The 17,863-nt window shown below is 44.8% G+C and overlaps 1 protein-coding gene and 2 long non-coding RNA genes across 10 annotated transcripts in view; 2 read left to right on the forward strand and 1 right to left on the reverse strand.

The window, feature by feature from the left end:
* The window catches only part of TMEM245 (transmembrane protein 245), a 102,256-nt gene extending 91,592 nt beyond the window's left edge, over window positions 1-10,664 (reverse strand). For all 6 annotated transcript variants that reach the window (XM_025433270.2, XM_049116357.1, XM_025433269.2 and 3 more), the window contains exon 1: window positions 10,083-10,664. In XM_025433270.2, coding sequence (XP_025289055.1) covers window positions 10,083-10,664 — 582 coding nt within the window. The remainder of the gene's footprint in view (window positions 1-10,082) is intronic.
* The window catches only part of LOC125756079 (uncharacterized), a 52,976-nt gene continuing 38,854 nt past the window's right edge, over window positions 3,742-17,863 (forward strand). For all 3 annotated transcript variants that reach the window (XR_007414133.1, XR_007414132.1, XR_007414131.1), the window contains exon 1: window positions 3,742-9,742. This is a non-coding gene — a long non-coding RNA (uncharacterized LOC125756079). The remainder of the gene's footprint in view (window positions 9,743-17,863) is intronic.
* Window positions 10,727-11,473, forward strand: LOC112650515 (uncharacterized). Its single transcript, XR_003130249.3, has 2 exons — window positions 10,727-10,865; window positions 11,175-11,473. It is a non-coding gene; the product is annotated as an uncharacterized LOC112650515 (long non-coding RNA).

Below are 17,863 nucleotides of genomic sequence, written 5' to 3' on the forward strand. Positions count from 1 at the left end.
GAGACCACAGCTGCTTCAAAGCAGTTCAAGCCTGCAGAACCACATACATTTAATCTGGGAATTCAATCTGAGGTAGGGCTGTAGAGCGCAGAACAAAATCTGAGTAAAACAGTACATTTACGTAACACTGACTACAGACCAGGACCTGTTCTAATGCTTTATGTATATAAACTCATTAAACTCTCATAACTCAAAAAAAAAAAAAAAAAACTCTCATAACTCCAGGAAATAAATACTACGACCATCCCCATTTTACAGAGGAAAGAGACTGGGACTTTGGGGAAGTGACCTGCTGAAGGTCACACAGCTAAAAACTGGCCATGATTAGAACCCAGGAATCTGGATCCAGAGTCAACTTTATTTTTTTTTTTTTTAAGATTCTATTTATTTATTCATGAGACGCACACAGAGAGAGAGAGAGAGAGAGAGAGGGAGAGACACAGGCAGTGGGAGAAGCAGGCACTAAGCAGGAAGCCTGACATAGGACTCCATCCCGGGTCTTCAGGATCACGCCCTGGACTAAAGGCGGCACCAAACCGCTGAGCCACCCGGGCTGCCCCAAAGTCTTTCTTAATGGTGAGGGAAAAAAAGAGTGGTGCTAAAAAATTAAGATGAAAAGCTGCCCCAATATTCACAAGCAAAAATAAAAACAGTCTATTTTTGGCAACTACAAACTGTTGAAATAAAAAACGATCCTTAGCAAATGGTCAGTTTTCAGTGGGTATGCCACAACAGGGGTTACCAGCCTCACCCCATGAAACATTTAGTCAGTAATTCAGGTAAGAGACTAGAAGGCTTATTACCTGAATTCCCAGGTTACACAAAATTGGCAGCAGCCAATAAAAACTGAGATGACTATAATGATTCAAAATGATATCCTGGGGAGGCCTGGATAGCTCAGCGGTTGAGTGCCTGCCTGCCTTTGGCCCAGGTCATGATCCTTGGGTCCTGGGATCGAGTCCCACATCGGGCTCCCTGCATGGAGCCTGCCTCTCTCTCCCATGAATAAATAAATAAACACTTAAAAAAAAAAAAAAAAAGCAGTATCATGAAGCTAGAAAACAGGTAATTAAAATAAGATTAAATTTGGGATGCCAGGGTGGCTCAGTGGTTGAACATCTGCCTTCAACTCAGGTCGTGATCCGAGGTCCTAGGACTGAGTCCTGCATTAGGGACTCCTACAGGGAGCCTGCTTCTCCCTCTGCCTGTGTCTCTGCCTCTTTCTCTCTCTCATCAATAAATAAAATCTTTTTTAAAAAATTAGAATAAGGGATCCCTGGGTGGCGCAGCGGTTTAGCGCCTGCCTTTGGCCCAGGGCACGATCCTGGAGATCCAGGATCGAATTCCACATCGGGCTCCAGGTGCATGGAGCCTGCTTCTCCCTCTGCCTATGTCTCTGCCTCTCTCTCTCTCTCTCTGTGACTAACATAAATAAATAAAAATTTTTTAAAAATTAGAATAAGATTAAATTTAATACAGAGATACAAAAATCTGCTTGTAGGTTCAAAACTCTACAAGTACTAGATAGGAAGTTCAATGTGAATCAGGAGTATAAATGGTATGAGTGCCTATTAATAATGCTCGTATCAGGGGAAATGATTGTTTCATTGACTTTTGCACTATCAAACCACAGCAATAAAATTCAGACTGGGAAAGGAAATAGAAAACACAAAGTAGGAGATACAAATATAGATGGAGAAACAAACTGTTTACTTTAGAAAAAAGAAGGAAAGGGGCACCTGAGTGGCTCAGTCAGTTATGCAACTGCCTTCAGCTCAGGTCTTAATCCCAGGGTCCTGGGATGGAGCCCCATATCGGGCTCGCTGCTCAGTGGCGAGTCTGCTTCTCCCTCTGCCTCTGCCCCTCTTCCCTGTTCAGACTTGCTTGCATGCTCGCTCTCTCTCTCAAATAAATCAGTAAAATCTTTAAAAAAAAAAAAAAGGAAAGAAAAAAGAAGGAAATATCAAGATTTGATAGCTATCTTCAAATAGCTGTGAAAATGTCTCCTGGAAGAGGCATTTGTCTTAATTCCCTGTGGTCCTGAGAGCAGGAAGGAGTATGTGGGAATTAGGAAGCAACACATTTCAGCTCAATAGGAGGATAAATTTTTCTAACAAACTACAGCTGTCTAAAAATGGAATATTTTATTTAAGCAAAAGCTGTCAAGGATGATAAAACAGGAGAGTCTGCTCTCAGTGAGAAGTTGACCTAGAGGATCACAAAAGGCACATCCTTTCAGATTTTAAGTCTATGATGTTTTTAAACTGATCTCCAATAAGTTTCTGTTTTTTGCCTGGACTTATAAGGATCAGTATCAAATATGGAGAGAGAAAGGAGACTTCATACTTCAGATTTTTTAAGGGAAAATTCATGATCTAAAGAGAAGCACATATTTTCACCTAGTAAGCCTGAAACTCACCGATAACCTCATTTTGGTTTAAAACAACCACTTATTAAGGGCACCTGGGTGATTCAGTCAGTTATGCACTCAACTCTTGATTTGGGCTCAGGTTATGATCTCAGGGTCATTGGGCTCATGCCGGGTGTGGAGCCTGCTTACAATTCTCTCCCTCTCCTGCTCCCCCACTGCTGCTTATGCTCTCTCTCAAAATAGATATAGATAGATAGATAGATAGATAGATGATAGATAGAATAACCACTCATTAAATACACTCCCGAATTCCACTCCTAAACTTGGTTTACAGAAGCATTATAGACTGTGCAGATATGAAAATGTTCACTACGACAGTATAAAATATTAAAAAACTAATAATCTAAATGTCATTTTATAAAGGACTCTTTAAATACTGGTACCTCAAAAAACTGGAATAATTATTCAGAATTTCAGGGCATAACAATACATCTACATTCAATGACCTAGTATAAATGCATACTGTATGTGTAAATTTACAATGGTGAAAATACACTCACTCGCCAAAATATTTAAAAATATTATCTCTAGATGGTTGGATTTCAGGGGGTAATTTGCATCTTTCTGCTTTTCTTCAAGTACTGAATTTTCTAAGATTATGATTACCTTTATAAATAGCAAATGTTTTTTAACTTAAAAAAAACCTCTTTTGACCTATGAATTTTTTTCACTATTCTGAAGCATCTCCTCAGAAAAGATTCATAGAATATTAGCTTAAAAAGCATGACCATTTATAAACACTTGAGAATTTTTATTTAACCATTATCATTATACAGATTACTAATATTTAAAAAATGTTTATCAGTTTATCTAATTCAAAACCTGAGTTACAATAATCTGATAGGAACACTTTATAAAGGCATCTTGAAAAAAAAGTTTTTTATACTCTAGTACTATTCAAAAGAGAGAATTTTATCTAGAAGTGCTAACAAAGAAAGGTATCTGCAATACAATGATAAAGAGCAAGCTGCAAAATTTTATATGTTACCCATTTTTGTTTTGTAAAACAAAAACCCTATACTTTATATGTTCACATAAGCATACAAATACATTCAGAAGCCTATTCATCAGTTAACAGTAACATCTACACAGTGAGAATGGTGGCAAAGAAATTATTCACTTTATCATACAGACTTCAGTGCTGCTTAAACTGATTCTTATATAACAAACATGTTTGACTTGAATCAATTTCTGAAATTGTTAAATATTCTTTAAAATAATTTTACCAAAAATAAAGATTTGTAGTTTTAAATTTCATATGTAATTTTTAGGATGGATTCCTACAAGTGTATCTTTAAGAGTTGTTTTTTTTTTTTATTTCTCTGTGTCTCTATGTTTAGCCTCTGAGCGAGCAAGCCTGTTTAAGTATGAATTTTCTTCCAGTCATAAATCAATGAACTACAATTTATATATAAAAGAACATACTTTCCCAAATTTATGTTCTTTAAAACAATGTATCCTTTTCAAAATGCACATTCAATACTCTAAAGCACCAACGTGTGATAGATATCATGCCAGATGCCCCGTAAAAACTGCCAATATTTATTTAGCACTACAAATAAACAATTCATTTTCCTTTCATCTGGCTTATTAACCACACACACTTTTCTGATTAAATAAAATATCAAATGCATAAGTAGACTTTGCCTTTTAGACTACTTGCTGTATTTGTCATGTGGGCATTAACCAGAAAAACAATTCTGCTTGCTTCTGCAGGTTTTTGCAAAACAGATTCCTAAGTCTTTTACAGAGAGAATAAAACCACAGATGACATACAATCCCAATTACACTAATGTACAAATCTCAATCAGTGGACACTTCAGGTACTTTACCCCCCTTTGAAACAGCTTTATTCTGGGGCACCTACGTGGCCCAGTGGTTGTGTCTGCCATTGGCTCAGGTCGTGATCCGGGGTCCTGGCATCAAGTCCCGCATACAGCTCACTGCAGGAGCCTGCTTCTCCCTCTGCCTATGTCTCTGCCTCTCTCTCTCTCTCATGAATGAATAAATAAAAACTTTAAAACACACACACACAGCCACACACACAAAATAAATAAAACAGCTTTATTCTAATTTGAAAACTATTCTTTTGTGGTGTGGCAACTTAGAATTAAGAATCTCTTATAATCAGGGGCGTTTAGGTGGCTCAGTCGGTTAAACATCTGCCTTTGGCTCAGGTCATGATCCTAGGGTCCTGGAATCCCCTACAGGCTCCCCGCTCAGTGGAGAGCCTGCTTCTCCCTCTCCTGCTCTCCCCCTGCTTGTGTTCTCTCTGTTGAATGAATAAATAAAATCTTTAAAAAAAAAAAAAAAAAGAATCTTTTATAATCAAAGTCTTTGAGAAAGAACCTAAGCATCAGAAATATTCCTCCTTACCAATACCAGGCAAGCAAAAACACACATAGGAAAGGGTTCAGAAGTGGGATGGAGTGGGCCTGGCTGGCTGACTAATGTACACCTCCCAAGAGCCTCTTGGGCAGCACCTACAAGCACTTGGGAACTGCACAAGGAACCTTAGAAATCTTCCAAGCCAACCCCACATTTCACATATCTGGAGTTGAGTAGCTCAGAGAAGAGCCCTGGTCTCTCCAAGGTCACAAAACAAGTTATTGACAGAGTTCAATTTAGAATTTACAGTCTTGGAACACCTGGCTGGCTCAGTCAGAAGAGCATGTGACACTTGATCTCAGGGTTACGAGTTCGAGCCCCAGGTTGGGCATAGAGATCACTTACTTACTTACTTACATACATACATACATACATACATAGAATTTACAGTCTGCTCACCATTCAACCACTATTCTTTCTTTCTACCTTATACTTCTTTATAAAGTAAAATGAAAACAGTGGGACCAGGGACCATGGAGAAACCAAATCTATCACTACTGCAAAAACTGTAAATGGTTTCCAAATATTCTAACATGTCTGAACTAGGAGAGAGAGGAAGATCAAAACATTCCCAACAAAGAAAAGGGGTGTGTGTGTGTGTGGGGGGGAGATATAAGCTTTTCAATTTTATCTTGACAACTCCACATCACAGGAAGATGCCAAGGGCCCCAAGGATTGTGTCATATGTGAGCATGATGCAACAGGTATTTTTTTTTTAAGTATTTAGAAATCATTTACTAAGTCCGTACAAAATTCTAATATATTTGAAACTGTTTAAAAGAATTATTCAAACCACAAATGACTGGTCTTTCACTGGTAAGCAGGTCAGAGTGGTAGGAGACTGAAGAAACCCAAAGAGGAGGTGAAGAAGAATTGAACTGGAAAGATAAGCTGGCAACAAAGGAAAATACAGGTACTGAAGCCACTACAAAGAAAAAGTGGACAGGACATGGAAATAGCTGAATAGATAGAAGGATAAAGGAAGAAAAGAGATGACCAAGGTTTCTAGACGACTAGAATCCAAGGGTTTTTGGGGGAACATGTGTGGTTAGTCCAGTCCTGATATTCTTTTATGTTTTTTCCCAAATAAGTAAAATCAACTTTTATTTTAAAAAGTTAGGGGATCCCTGGGTGGCTCAGCGGTTTAGTGCTGCCTTCAGCCCAGGGCCTGATCCTGGAGTCCTGGGATGGCGTCCCACATCAGGCTCCCTACATGGAGCCTGCTTCTCCCTCTGCCTGTGTCTCTACCTCTCTCTCTCTGTCTCTCATGAACAAATAAAGTCTTTAAAAAATAAAATAAAATAAAATAAAATAAAATAAAGTTAAATTAAAACATTTAAACACAATATCATGGGGGGAAAACTCTTAAAAATCCTTATCAAAGGTTACTTAGAATATTCTGATGATAAAAGGACTTTAACTGCTGATACCTTTTACTAACAGAATAAACAAATCAATCTCTAGATCAATCTCTGCACCAACGAAATTCCTCCCTCCTTCACAGGTTAGTTGTAAGAATAAAACAATACTCATGACAACACCTAATCCAGTGCCTGGCACATAACAGATGCTCAAAAGTTGGATCGTAAATGTATGAACTGTCAGCTCTCCAAAATGTGAATTTGCTTTAATTGTGGCTTTTGTTCCTGCCTTTCCCATCTATACCTTCCCTCTTCAGCACAGGCTCAAATATACAAGTTGTCTAGAAAACACGGACTCTTTTTCCTAAACCAGGCAGCCCTGCTTGGGCTCACAGAACCACACCAAAGGTGAACTATGAGATAGAAAAGTTAGAGTCGGCCACTTGCCTGGTCACATGATGTTCCTTCGCTTCGGGTCAGGGCTTAATCACCACTTTTGGCTGAGAGCTGAGGACTCCCTGTCTCTGCTTCCTGGGTACTCCTCTCCAACTAAAGAGCTGGTTCAAGCCTTTTAAAAATCATTAATTGCTTTGACCACCCTAATCCCTGCCTCCTGCCTTGAAATTGATATTGGCCCTAACTTCTCTTCCATTCACCCACAACTAGGGTATTTAAGTAAAATACAAAAATGAGGGTTTCTGGGATACCTGGGTGGCTCAGTGGTTTAGCTCCTGCCTGCGGCCCAGGGCATGATCCTGGAATCCTGGGATCAAGTCCCATGTCGGGCTGCCTACATGGAACCTGCTTCTCCCTCTGCCTGTGTCTCTGCCTCTCTGAGGGTTTCTCCTCTGCAAAAAGATTTACGAAACTACACACATTCAGCTACAGATGCTTCTTCACTGGTACCAAATTCCTCCTATTTATTGAGGGTAACTGGCTGAAATGCTCCAGTTTCCACTCATCCTAATTTACCCATGTATCCAACTTCTTACTACAGTATGAAGTTACACTATTCACATGTTGGGGCTTTTATTTTCCAATTTCCTATACTTTGATGGATAAGCTAGTTGGCCTTGCCTACAATAACTTACACTAAATTACAGTATCAACAGTCAAAATGTCAGCAGAAACTATGTATGTGTCTGCCTCCAACAAGATGGAGGTTCTTGGATAGGAATCAAGTCATAGTGTTTATATTTCTTAACAGCATACAGCAGTCTGCCTTATATGAGGCAGTCAATCAACTAAACTGTGAAACAAGAAATAGCACTGAAGGTACAAATAACAGGGTAAAGGAAAAGGGGCATACTCCAGAAAAGCAACCATAGATTTCTTCACATGGTGTGCCTTTGGGACAATCACATTCTCTGTGCCTAAGAAGCCTCTCCTAAAAAGTGGCAGGCGTCTGGCAGTAAAAAGTACATAAACTCCAGGATCACTCCCACCTGGCAATCCAGCAAGCCCTAGGAGTTGAAAGGTCACTCCACATTCCTCCTACCTACCACAAATGAAACAGCCCAGGCCACTTGGAGGCCAAAGCTTGTCTATCTGATCACTTAGCAGTTGCACACATAGGCAGTGTCCCAAAATTATGAATGCGTCACTCCCCAATATCCTGCTGGCCCATAACTAGTGGGTAATGACATGTGTGTCTGTCCTCTGCATGAGAATTTGTTCATATATAATTATATACACCTTGAAGACAACGCGTGCATCTTACTCCTTTTAAACCCCTACAGAGGGCAGCCCAGGTGGCTCAGCGGTTTTGCGCCGCCTTCAGCCCAGGGTGCGATCCTGGAGACCTGGGATCGAGTCCCACATCGGGCTCCCTGCGTGGAGCCTGCTTCTCCCTCTGCCTGTGTCTCTGCCTCTGTCTTTCTGTGTGTCTCTGCCTCTCTCTTTCTGTGTGTCTCTCCCTCTCTCTGTGTGTCTCTCATGAATAAATAAAATCTTTTTTAAAAAATTAATAAAATAAAATAATAAAATAAAATAAAATAAAATAAAATAAAATAAAATAAAATAAATAAAATAAAATAAACCCCTTAAAAGGCAGCCCGGGTCCTGATCCTGGAGACCCAGAATCGAGTCCCATGTCGGGCTCCCTGCGTGGAGCCTGCTTCTCCTTCTGCCTGTCTCTCTTTGTGTCTCTCATAAATAAAATCTTTAAAAATAAATAAATAAAAATAATAAACCCCTACCAAAGAGGCACCAGGGTGGCTCCCTTGGTCTGCCTTTGGCTCAGGTGGTAATCTCAGGGTCCTGGGATGGAGCCCCCCGTCTGGCTCCCCGCTCAGAGGGGAGTCTGCTTCTCCATCTCACTCTCCCTCTGGGCTCGCCCTCTCTCTCTCTCAAATAAATAAATCTTTAAAAAATAAAAAATAAATAAATAAACCCCTACAAACCCTAGTATCTGTTAACACGTTTGATCACTTTTAATGAAAACTGAGAGGTGGTAATGATAGAGCAAGAGAGAATACAGGAGTTCTGGGATCAATCATGAGTCTACAAATAACCTTGGCGAGTTAAAGCCCTGTCTGACACATACGGGGTATTATTTTGAACTTGATGTCTAAGTGCCCTGACCACTGACAAAAGTGAGAAATTATTTTTAAATGGTACCGTTTATGGACAAATTAACCTTCTTACCCATTAAATATGCACCCATTTTTAAGAGTCTTCAGTTAAACAGTTGGGTATCTAGTCTGAGTTAGGAAACGTGTCACTAGATGGTCTTTGAAATCCCTTCCCGGGGTGCCTGGATGGCTCAGTGGTTGAGTGTCTGCCTTTGGCTCAGGTCATGATCCCTGGGATCGATTCCCATGCGGGGTTCCCTGCAGGGAGCCTGCTTCTCCCTTTGCCTGTGTCTCTGCCTCTCTGTGTCTCTCATGAATAAATAAAATCTTAAAAAAAAAAAAAAAGAAAAAGAAATCCCTTCCCATTCTAAAGCTCCCTAATTTTCTAAGAATAAGCTCAGGGTGATCCAAGAATCACCAATCTACGTCTCCTTCACCCAGTGTGCTCCAGGAATCCAAGCTGGAGGCAAAGGACTGTGGTACAGCCTTCCCTCCACAGGTGGTTCCCAAGAAGTAGAGTGCGGTGTGGAGCAGACCTGGGCGCCTCCCACAAACTAAAAGTCACCTGAACTCAGAAGCCGCACAGGGCCTTTGAAGCAAGCTTCGTTTCAGGACTCGAGAAACTGGAGCCAAGTCGGGCCTTCTCTGCCACTAACCAGCCCTAGTCTGGCAAGAAGTGAGCTCTCCAACCTGCAGAATGACAAGCTGGACTAAGGTCTGTAAGGTCGGTCCCTCTCTGCCGTCCAGAAAAAAAACCCACATGGGCACGAAAGATGAAAGACGGCCGGCGCCACCAACCACCCTCCGCCTCCTCTGACCAGGGGCAAGTCCAACCAAGTCCACCTGCCGATGCGCACGTCCACCTGCCAAGCTGGACTGCGACTCCCAACGTGGGGGACACGACCCCCCAAGGAGGGAGGTCTATTATTACGATAGGGGCGGCGGACAGAGGAGGCTCTGCGTGGAAGGAAGCGGGCCACGCTCCGCAGGTGAACGGGGAGGAGGGCGCAGGCTTTTCCGACGGTCCCTGCACGGTGGGGGGGGGGGCGGACAGGGGAGGCTCTGCGTGGAAGGAAGCGGGCCACGCTCCCCAGGTGCACGGGGAGGAGGGCGCAGGCTTTTCCGACGGTCCCTGCACGGTGCGGGGGAGGGGGACAGGGGAGGCTCTGCGTGGAAGGAAGCGGGCCACGCTCCGCGGGTGCACGGGGAGGAGGGCGCAGGCTTTTCCGACGGTCCCCGCACCCGGGAGGCGGCGCTGCGGGCCGGCACCCCCGGGAGCTACGCGGGGTGCAGCGGGGTGCAGCGGGGCCCGGGCCGCCGCTTACTCACCCACAGGCTGCTGAAGTAGTCCAGCCCGCGGCAGATGAGCGCGCCGGCGTAGGCCAGCAGCACCTGCACGCCCAGGTAGCTGCCCAGGCTGTAGAGGCCGTAGAGGAGCGGGCCGCCGGCGCCCAGCAGCAGCAGCAGGCGGCGGCGGCGCAGCGCCTGCTCGCCCAGGGCCTCGACGCCGTAGTCGGCGAAGCAGAGCGGCAGCAGCAGCGCGGCCAGCACGATGGGCGTGTGCGCGCGGTGCAGGCGCTGCAGCCAGTGGCGGCCCAGGCGCGTCAGGGAGCTCTTGAAGGGGTGCAGGAAGGTGCCGCACAGCACGGCCCAGAGCAGCGGCCGCAGGAAGGCCTCCAGGATGAAGTAGACGAGCACGGCGGCGCCGCAGCACAGGCACACGAACAGCACGGCCCCCGTGTTGTAGAAGGCCTGCTTGATAGGCTTGTCGAAGCGCAGCGCCAGCGCCGGCGTCCTCGGGGGCTCCCCGCCGCCGCCGCCGCCGCCGCCGCCCGGGCGCGGGACCCGGGGCGCCCGGCCCGGGGAGCCCCTCGGACTGGGCGCCTCTGCGGGGCCGGCGCCGTCGGCCATAGCGCCCCAGCTGCGGCCGCCGAGAGGCGGTGCCGGGAAGCGGAGCGGGAGGCACGGGAGCGAGGCCAGGCGCGCGGCGCGCGGCATTGTGGACGTCGTAGTTCCCCGCTGCGCACCGAGCGCGCACGAGACCCACCGGGAACTACAACTCCCAGAAAGTGGGGACAGCGCTCCCTCGCCCATTGGTTCCTGCGGAGCCAGGTAACAGGTTTCGGGGCTCAACATCTTCCAAGATGCGGGGCGGGGCGGGGAAAGACGTCCCTTCGCCCGTGGGGTAAACTCAACTTTTCAGGAGGCGGAATTCCAAAAGGGGCGCACTGCATTCGTAGACTGGGACTCCAGGCTGTGCCTCGGGACCCCGGGGTGGGTGGGGGTAGGGGACGGATCCCCGCATTCAGCTCTATTTGATTCCTTTGATACAAGCAAAGGGTTCGCTCCGGTGCAGGGCTTTAAGTAGCGGTGGCCATATCGCAGACCCTGTTCCAAGTGGCTCGTTCGTTGAATCCTTAGGACAACGCCCTGCAGAGAACATGATGTCATTCCCACTTTACAAAAAGAAAAAAAAAAAAAAAAAGGAAACTGAGGCACGGAGAAGTTAAGCACCTTGCCAAGGTTGGCGAGGTCACGCAGCTCCTGAGTGCAAAGGCATGCTTCAAACTCCGAGTTTGGGGATCCCTGGGTGGCTCAGCGGTTTGAGCGTCTGCCTTCGGCCCAGGGCGTGACCCTGGAGACCTGGGATCGAGTCCCGCGTCGGGCTCCCTGCATGGAGCCTGCTGCTCCCTCTGCCTGTGTCTCTGCCTCTCTCTCTCATGGATAAATAAAAACCTAAAAAAAAAAAAACCTCCAAATCTGGCTCCTAAATCTATTGTCTTACCCACTATACTAATTGGTTTGACAAGTGATCTTTGGCATGTTTTTCAAAGCTCCTTGGTGGACTGTAAAGTAAGGTTACTGTTGACATTGGGGTAGGCGTCACGTGGGAGCCAGATAAACTTCTAAAAGAGCTCTAGATCAGAGTCTCAAACTGCCACTGTTTTGTTTTTAAGGCCTGGGGGTCAGGTTAATTAAGCTCCCAACCCTGATTTCCCCCTCTGTCGCATGGAAATGATAATAACAGAAGCTCTAATCTCAGGAGAGAAAAAGAGGAAGCTCTAGGGCAGTGCAAATTGCTCCTGTTTATGTTGGAAAGGTCCTGGGACCCAAGCGTACTACTCACACCTCAAACAGCATTTTTATTAAAAGAAGACAAAAGGAAGGAAGGAAAGAAGAAAAGGAAGGAGCAGGACGGAAGGAAGGGTGGGAGGGAGGGAGGGCAAGAAAGGAAAAGAAAAGAAAGAAAGAGCCCCAAGGATGTGGAGTCTGCCTGAGATTCTCTCTCCCTCTCCGTGTGCCCCTCCTCCCACTCCCACAGTGTTTTTTCTCTCTCAAACAAATCTTTAAAAAGAGAAACAGAAAGGAAAAAAAAAAAAGGGAAGCAGGCATGCTTTACTAAGTAATATGTGACTGCTTTGAAACCCTGCAGGTTATCCCTTTTCTGTTTTCAGTAAGTTTTCATATTAATTTAAACTTAGTTTTTGCTTCTCTTCTAAAGTAGCCAGGACAAGTATCATTATCCACAGTTTTCAGATGAAGAAACTGTTGATTACTAAGGCTGGGAGACAAAGGGATTCAGGAAATAAAATATAATTCCTTTCCATCTCGTTTTTCTAGGTTTCAGGTCACAGCTCTTGTTTTTCAAGTGGTCTTTGGACTTTAACTCTGTAAATATATCGCTTCAGTTGTCTTACATTTTGGTTTGCTTCTCTACTTTGTCCAGTGCTGCTGAGATTATATTTCCATCATGGCCACATTTGCTTTCAATGCCCATTTTACACTGATTCCAAGCTCCTATTTATATCACAACAAGGCCTCAGCCTCCCTCCCAAAAAGTCCTCAGTAATGAGTGGGGAATCCCAAAGAGGGTGCCTAACATATACTTAGAGACATGAGTCAACCACCAACCACCCTACGTCCACCCCGCTGCCCACACAGCTCACTGCCTCCAGTTCCTGTCATAGGGTTGGCAGTGCCTATGTCACTATTCCCAGAACCTAACTTCTAAACCTCAGAGTGCCAAAGAGCTGGGTTCCATTCAGAGGTAGGGGAGGAAGTCCTCTGCCCTGACTTGCCTGCCCCTTTGTGACTCACGCCCTAAACCAGGCCACTTGTGCTCAACGTATTGTACCTCTTCTCATAAAGAGTTCTTTCCATGTCTGGCCTTCTCTACTCTAGTCACAGGGGCTCAAAACCAATCCAAAAAAAAAAAAAAATCCAACAGTGTCAGTGAGGTAACAAAGACCAAGCATCCCCTGTCTTCCTCCAACCAAAGACTCAGTTGTCTTCCTCTAGTTACAAAAAAAGAAAAACAAAACCCCCCCAAAAAAACCCCAAACCTCCCCAACAACTCCATTTTACATAACTAAAGCCTTTACAAACAGAAACTGACTTAGGTATGCATTGGACTTGGTTGGGGGTGGGGGATGGGGGTAGCAATAAGGTTGCCTAACCTGTGTTCTGGCTCCCACTCAGCAAACCAAAAATTCCCTGTCACGGTGTTCTGCTTCCAAGTCTCAGCAAAAAGCAAAATTGCCAAACATTTCAAAACTGTTCTAATGGCCAAAGCAATAGAACTGACAAGTCTCAGGATGCCTAGGTGGCTCAGCAGTTGAGCATCTGCCCTTGGCTCAGGTGATCCTGGGGTTCTGGGATCGAGTCCTGCATCAAGCTCCCTGCATAGAGCCTGCTTCTCCCTCTGCCTGTGTCTCTGCCTCTCTCTGTTTCTCTATGAATAAATAAATAAATAAATCTTAAAAAAAAAAAAGAACTGACAAGTTTCCAATAGAATTCCCAGTGAAGAATGAAATTCTAATTTTTTTTAATTAATTAATTTATTTATGATAGTCACAGAGAGAGAGAGGCAGAGACACAGGCAGAGGGAGAAGCAGGCTCCATGCACCGGGAGCCCAATGTGGGATTCGATCCCGGGTCTCCAGGATCGTGCCCTGGGCCAAAGGCAGGCGCTAAACCGCTGCGCCACCCAGGGATCCCAGAATGAAATTCTAATAGAAATGATGGCTGATGCACTGGAAACTAGACTAACATTTGTATGGCCTAATTTAAGGCTGGGTTCCCACAGCATCTTGCTCACCACGTTATACTGGTCCCTACCATGCTGTGCTCAAGGTCAGTGCTTTATATGGGTTTGCTTCATCTCTGTGTCCCCGGCACCAGACACAGCATGTGACATTCACAGTACAGAGCAGAAGCTCAATGTTTGCTGAGCAAGTGAATGAATGGGTGATCGCCTTTCAAAAAGCCTGTTTGTACTTCCTGTCCGAAATGTTACTGAAACAGTGAGAATGCTTCTGCCAGGCATTCCTGTGGTTGAGAGTTACTGAGATGGAGAACCCACAAACTAAATTTGAGTACACATGGTCCATTCAATTCTCTAGTTCACAGGACATGTACTTTTTAAGCTTCACCTCCAAAATGCAAGGCTACTTGAGCTTTGTTCACCTCACATAGCAACTCACCCCGACCACCCCAGGCAAGAACGGCCTCCACGGACATCCAGGATCCCAGTGGAAGTAAAAATGGGCTCAGGAGTGGATCAAGCGGACCCTAGGACCACACTGCCTTTGGCTTTCCAGTTGCGCAAACCATCAATTCCCTAATCACAAAAGCCAGTTTTGGGTTTTACATTTCCTGCAACAGAAAGCTTTCTGGCAGATAAAATGACAATACCTACATTATGGGTTGCTGTGAGGATTTTCAAAGTAAGAGTGTGTCTGAAGCAGCAGCATAGTGCCTGGGATTTGGTGAAAACCTGATAGGGGACCCTGGGTGACTCGATGCCTGGATGTCTTGAAGCCAGAGGCAGCTCTTAAACAACAATTAATGTCCGAAGTCACCCCCACCCCCCACCCACCACACACACTTACCCAAGGTATCAAGATAAAAGCCCCAGAGGGACGCCTGGGTGCCTTAGTGGTTGAGCATCTGCCTTTGGCTCAGGTCATGATCCTGGGGTCCTGGGATCGAGTCCCGCATCAGGCTCCCTGCAGGTAGCCTGCTTCTCCCTCTGCCTATGTCTCTGCTTCTCTTTCTGTCTCTCATGAATAAATAAATAAAATCTTAAAAAAAAAAAAAAAAAGATAAAAGCCCCAGAGATAAAGCAAATACAGGCAGGAGAGGATTGTCCTGGGCATTGTATCTTAGAGTTCTCCAAGTGTCTCTAAAAAGTTACTGAGTTGTGCTAAGCACCTGCTTTGTACAAAATCCAGTGCTTACAATAGAGTCCGTATCAAAGACAAAGGAAACAAAAGAGATAAACCAAAAAAACAGACTCTTTTTTTTTTTTTTTAAACGGACTCTTTTAACTGGAGAAAACAGATGGTTACCAAGGGGTGGTAGGTGGGGGGATAGGGGAGATAGGTAAAGGAGATGAAGAGTATACCTATTTTGAGGAGCACTGAGTTATATACAGAATTGTTGAATCACTATAGTGTACGCTAATTTAACACTGTATGAACTATACTGGAATAAAGATAAAAAATAAGCAAAATAAAACAAGAAACCATGGAGTGTGTATGTCATGTATAAAGTGATAAGTATGTACAGTGAAGGAGGAAAGATCATGTGAAAAGTAATCAGACATGCATTCAAATTCCAAATATGAGTTACCACTTTTCTTTGCTAAGTCCAATACAGACACTGCTGATCAACCGCTAATCTCTTTCTTCCTGTGCCTAGACATAGCCTCCAAATCCTCAGCGGAACATTCTAGGAAACCACTATCAACCGATTAAACTTATTTGTATTCCCTACTGTAACTAACAATGGGGCATCTGATACTAGGTAAAACCGGCAAACTAAAAAGGTAGATAACTGGTGTAGAAGAAGGGTTTAGGAAGTGAATTAGTGTGTATGTGAGAAATTACTGAGAGTTTTGTTTTTTTTAAAAATCTGAATGGCTGAAGGACAAATATTGCAAACAAGTCTGCAACCATCAGGTCTTGCCTGACTCCCTAACTGCTCCCCCTTCCCTCTCCTCATCCCACGCTGGAACACATGACCCCACGTGGGGTCACTGAATGGAGTGTAGGCTTTCCTGTCCTTCCGGGCTGTGACATCCAGCTTCAGCTAACCTTCCATGCTGTGTCACCAAAGACAATTTCACTAGTTAATGAAAAGATGACTGAAGAGATGATTAAATGGATTCAATCAACTCAACTGAGACCCATGCACCCAGGAGAGAGCCAGGTGAATAAAAAGCAATTTGGTCAGTCCTTTTGGGAACACACACACACACACACACACACACACACACACACACACTTTTTAAAAGTCTGCAACAGTGAGGTGCCTGTGATGGCTCAGTTGGTTAAGTGTATGCCTTGGACTCAGTTCATAATCTTGAGGTGCTGGGATACAGCCCTGAGACCAGCTCCCTGCTCAGCAGAGTCGATTTCTCTCTCTCCCTCTGCTCCTCCCCCTGCTTGTGCTCTCTCTCTCTCTTTCAAAAAAAAAAAAAAAAAAAAAAAATCTTAAAAAAAAAAAGAAAAAAAGTGCAACCAAGACAGCCCCCTCTTCCTCTTCTAAGGTGGGAAGAAGGGTGAATTTTGTGATTAGCAATTCTGTGCTGAAAGTCAGGGTGCCTATCCAGAAAGTAGCTGGCCTTAAGCGTCCCTAGTTGATAGCTATGCATCTTCACAGGAGAGATCTACATTTTATCTGGAATGGCTGAGGTTGAGAGTTCCAGATCAGAATTGGGAATTCTGAGCCTGCCCCTTCCTTGGCTCTACTCCCAACAATATACCCAAACTAAGGCTGAGGCCACCCAATGTATAAACACACCCACCCTTCTGGGTAAATCAGAATAAGACTGAAAACCAGAAGATGCTGGATGCATTTCAAATTGGCCAGACTAATCCCTCTTTATTTATAAATAAACTATTTGTGTTTGGGAATCAAGTCTTGCTGGGTTTGAATCCTAAGTGTCACTTGTTTATATGCTCTTGGCACCACACGGTGATGTCACTGAAGCCTCTGGGTGGTCTCTCCTACCATCTCTGCCCTCCTGCTCCAGTCAGTTCTCTACAATACAGGCAGTGCAGCTTTTCTCAGATACAATCTGATCCTTTCAAAATCTCCTTACCCAGGACGCCTGGGGGGCTCAGTGGTTGAGCATCTACCTTTGGCTCAGGGCATGATCCCTGAGTCTTAGGATCAGGTCCCACATAGGGCTCCCTGCAAGGAGCCTGCTTTTACCTCCGCTTATGTCTCTGCCTCTCTCTCTCTCTATCTCTGTGTCTCTCATGAATAAATAAAATCTTAAAACAAAACAAAACAAAATACCTCCTTACCCCCTAGGAAGAGTCCAAGCTCCTTACACTGACTTCCAAGGTCTTCTGTGAACAGGCCACACTCACTCTCACTTCTCCCCATCTCTGCCTTGTCCTTTATCCTCCAGCACTGTGATGGAAAGAAGAATGGCCACGTCCTAATCCCTACGACCTATCAAGTGTGCTACCTTAGGTAGTAAAAGGCACCTGGCACCTAAAAGATTTTGAGATGGGTGATTATCCTGGGTTACATGGGTGGGGCCTAAATTTAATCTTAAGTATTTTTTTTTAATCTTAAGTATCTTTTTTTAAAAAAAGATTTTATTTATTTATTCATGAGAGACACACACACACACAGAGAGAGAGAGAGAGAGAGAGAGAGAGAGAGGCAGAGACACAGGCAGAGGGAGAAGCAGGCTCCATGCAGGGAGCCCGATGTGGGATTTGATCCAGGGTCTCCAGGACCACACCCTGGGCCGAAGGCAGTGCTAAACTGCTGAGCCACCCAGGCTGCCCCTTAAGTATCTTTATCAGAGGGAGGGGAGAGATCAGGCTACAGAAGAGAAGCAGCAATCTGACCAAGGATGTAGAGAAATTGGAGTGGTGAGGCCAGATGCCAAGGAATGCCTACAGGTACCTGAAGCTGGAAGAGGCAGGGAGGATCCTCACCCCTGGAGCTCCCAGAAGAAATCAGCCCTCCCGACATCTTGATTTCAGCACCATAAGATTCAGTTCAGACTTCTGGCCTCCAGAATTCAAAGAGAACACATTTTTGTTATTTTAAGCCACTGAATTTATGGGAATTTGCTACAGCAG

This window comes from Canis lupus, chromosome 11 (genome assembly GCF_003254725.2).
Source record: "Canis lupus dingo isolate Sandy chromosome 11, ASM325472v2, whole genome shotgun sequence".
NCBI lineage: Eukaryota > Metazoa > Chordata > Mammalia > Carnivora > Canidae > Canis > Canis lupus.